General features: G+C 39.6%; 1 protein-coding gene across 1 annotated transcript; it reads left to right on the top strand.

Annotated features, from left to right (window-relative positions):
- On the top strand, nt 1–2864 carry LOC145119694 (uncharacterized). Its single transcript, XM_079055402.1, has 3 exons — nt 1–261; nt 352–778; nt 1533–2864. The coding sequence occupies exons 1-3, from the start codon at nt 1–3 to the stop codon at nt 2612–2614; spliced, it is 1770 nt and encodes a 589-aa protein (XP_078911528.1). The 3' UTR covers nt 2615–2864.
- Nucleotides 2865–3152: the final 288 nt, after the last annotated feature.

Here is a 3152-nt window from a genome sequence, read left to right as displayed (position 1 = left end):
ATGCCTCCAAAGAAAAGAGAGAAATATGCACATAGGGAATATGCTATCCTTCATGCGCTTGAGCTTGAGAAGCAAGTGCTGGAAAAGAAATATGGGAAACCAGGTGTCCAATCTAATAATACCAAGTTAGTAGGAAAAGACACAACTATAACTCCAGTATTATCACGTGACAGTGGTAAACATGTGGATCTGTCTCTTGATGACAAAAGGAAGGGTCTTTCCTTTCAGTCAAGGAGTCGCCTGAATGTAGATGATGAACCTGTACGTCCTATTCTTTTCAAGCATAAACTCTCTTCCTTAGCTGCTTCAAATGGTTCCCATAGGAATGCTTCAGATGTCCTTACACCATAAAATACGGTTATTGTCAGTAGTAAAAAGTTGTTGGAGAAAAAAAGGAAAAGGTCACAAGAGGGGAATATGGAGGAATCAGTTGGTAAGAGGCGTGACAGACATCGTCCTCTTGTTCAGGTACTCCTGAGTAGTGCAAAACTGCCCCACCATGACCACACTCACCCCTTGCAGTCAAAGGCTGATGGAGGGGAGGAGCAGAGAAAAGTAGTACACCGTGCAACGGGTGGCAATGATCCAGGTGGCACTAGAGAAGCTATCCCTGACCAAGTGGAAAATTCAGCACCCAAGTTTGAGAAAAGGAACGAGTCCTTCCCTGTTGCATTGAGTGAAGAAAACACTACTGAATCTAATGAAGACACTGAAACTGATTCTTCTGGCACTGAATCTCTGATGTCGGACACATATGACGCAATGGCTGCACTTTCAGGTTCATATTTGATTGTTTTTCTTCTGGATAATGTCATTGTTTTTCTATTTTGCAATGTCATGCTTAGTGGTTTGAAATTCTCAGTTGGCCTATGGACACATAATTAATTCCATTGTTGTTGTGAACGTTGGCTTTTGCTTCTCAAAGATGTTGCATGCATTAATTTGTGTTCATTCACACTCTTGACTTTACATTGATCCAGTGTGCCAAAGATTGCATAGTAATTACACATATACTCTTCTTTACAACTATACCCAGACATAGTAGGATTGAGTCTAGATCCTCCCTATGCTTCTCTACAACTCTTTGAATAAATCCCAATGTCATAAAAAAGCAAAAAACACATCCTTATTAGGAACTTAAACACCATGTTCATGATGTTTAGGAACGTAGCAGAGGGATTTTTCAGTCCAAAAGGCATAAACACCCATTATGAATTCCGAAGACTGTTAAATTGAAAAATGTATCGACTGTCAAGTATTTACATTAATATCCAAAGATAGTTATTCTCAAATATGTGTTTAGTATAAGTACATGTTTGTATTTATATGTTGTGACATTTAAATTTGTGAGGCCCAATGGCTGCTTGCAAGTGTTATTCATATTACTGTTCGAATTGTATCGAGTCCCTCCTGCTTAGTTTTCTGGTTGCACTTGTTTGTAACTATTCCTCTCTCTCTCTCTCTCTCTCTCTCTTATTGCTTTTTGTTTGATCTTATTATTATTATTATTATTATTTTGATTTGTGGTTTAGATGAAGCTGAAGATGTTGAATTCATACCAAAAGCATTTGGAAGGCAAGGGGTACATGAGGAGAGCATGAGTGATGATGAGTCAGGAGGAGTTCCTGATGATTCCGTAGCAACAGTCTCCAAATGGCAGCTGAAGGGAAAAAGGAATAGTCGCATTTTCAGGAAGAGAAAGGTAGCTACAAATTCCAGCCACTGGATGCCGGGTTTCAATGGAATTGACACAAGTTTAAGTTTGAGAAGCGAAGCTAGTGGAGGCTTGTTAGACATGTTGAGTTGGGATGATGATCCTGATCCTTACCCTTGTTGTTTGAAGGGATACTCATACTCATACTCATACTCATACTCAGGTGAGTACCAAATATACGATGACGATGATGATGATAATGATGATGACGACGATGATGTGAGGAGGCATGGGACCCGGATGTTGATTGATGTTGAAGTAGGAGTGCAATCAAGTTATCAGAGAGAACATGTGCCCATGATTTCCCTGATGAGCAAATTGAATGACAAGGCCATAGTGGGTCACCCTATTCCAGTAGAAGCCGTGGAAGATGGTTCATCTGCTGATATGTTCCAAATGGAATCATTATTATTATTAGGTGGTGGTGACACAAGTGCGCCGCTTCAACCATGGAGGACCGCCAGGAGGACCGCCAAGTGTTGGGGGGTTGCACTTGCACGGCCGCCTCAATTTTTATCAACATTAGAGGAAGAAGAAGAAGAAGAAGAGGCGGTGGCCTCCTTTCAGTTTCAGGAGTATTATGATGAAGATGGAAAAGCAAGTGTAAATCGCAGCAACAGCAAGGGAAGAAAGTGGGCTGCATCAAAAAAGCCACAAAGGAGGACCACCTCATATTGCAACAGTCAGAAAATAAGGACGTTATCATTAACAGGTGGGACCCAGCAGCAGCAACAACAGCAACACAATATGGATTTGAAAGCAGAAGGTGAACAAGGGATAGGGATGATGATGATGATGATGATGAAACCAGAGCCATTTCCCACATTAGTTGCTTGTATCCCCGTTAAATTAGTGTTGAGTAGGTTACATGAGGACCTGGTTGCCCCCCGCCATCAATAAACATGATGTAAATTGTATGTAATTGATTTTATGCTTCCATTGCCAAAGCGGTGGTTTTGTTTTTCTGCTTTCATGCAAGAGGAACATAACATTCAGTTAGTGGTGTTTGGTTTGCTTTGGCAAAAAAAATGTTTTGGGGAAGAGAATACTGTAAAGATAGAAAGGGAGGTTGAAAATTCTAAACCCGTATGGAGAAAGTGTATATGCTATGCAGTATGCAGTGTGTTTGATATTTGATTTGATTGAGTTACATGATGATTTCTTGGTTTATTTTATGGGTATTGCACATGATGAACTTGATAAAACACCAAATGAGATCTCTGTTGAGAAGCTTCAGGTCTTTATCCATTTACCTCATATTATCTTTACAGGGCAAATTACAAAAAACAAAGTATATTTTGGGCAATTATTGTCATTACACCACTGATACTTTATTCTTTCCAATCAAACCATAAAAGTTAAGACTTTTCTTCCAAATTAACCATTTTGACCTATTATATCGGGTCAAATTGTTTAATTTGGAAATATGTCTGAAACT

The sequence above is a fragment of the Lactuca virosa genome, chromosome 6 (assembly GCF_052849685.1).
Source record: "Lactuca virosa cultivar CGN04683 chromosome 6, Lactuca_virosa_CGN04683_v6, whole genome shotgun sequence".
Lineage (NCBI taxonomy): Eukaryota > Viridiplantae > Streptophyta > Magnoliopsida > Asterales > Asteraceae > Lactuca > Lactuca virosa.
The sequence above is the reverse complement of the archived record's forward strand: the minus strand, read 5'-3'. Positions and strand labels throughout refer to the sequence as shown.

What these genes read in the sequence shown, in the direction of transcription:
- LOC145119694 (XM_079055402.1), top strand. Translation starts at nt 1, where the DNA reads ATGCCTCCAAAGAAAAGAGAGAAATATGCACATAGGGAATATGCTATC. An exon ending in TGAATGTAGATGATGAACCT is followed by an intron (nt 262 to 351) that starts GTACGTCCTATT and finishes CTTACACCATAA; the next exon opens with AATACGGTTATTGTCAGTAG. An exon ending in CGCAATGGCTGCACTTTCAG is followed by an intron (nt 779 to 1,532) that starts GTTCATATTTGA and finishes TTTGTGGTTTAG; the next exon opens with ATGAAGCTGAAGATGTTGAA.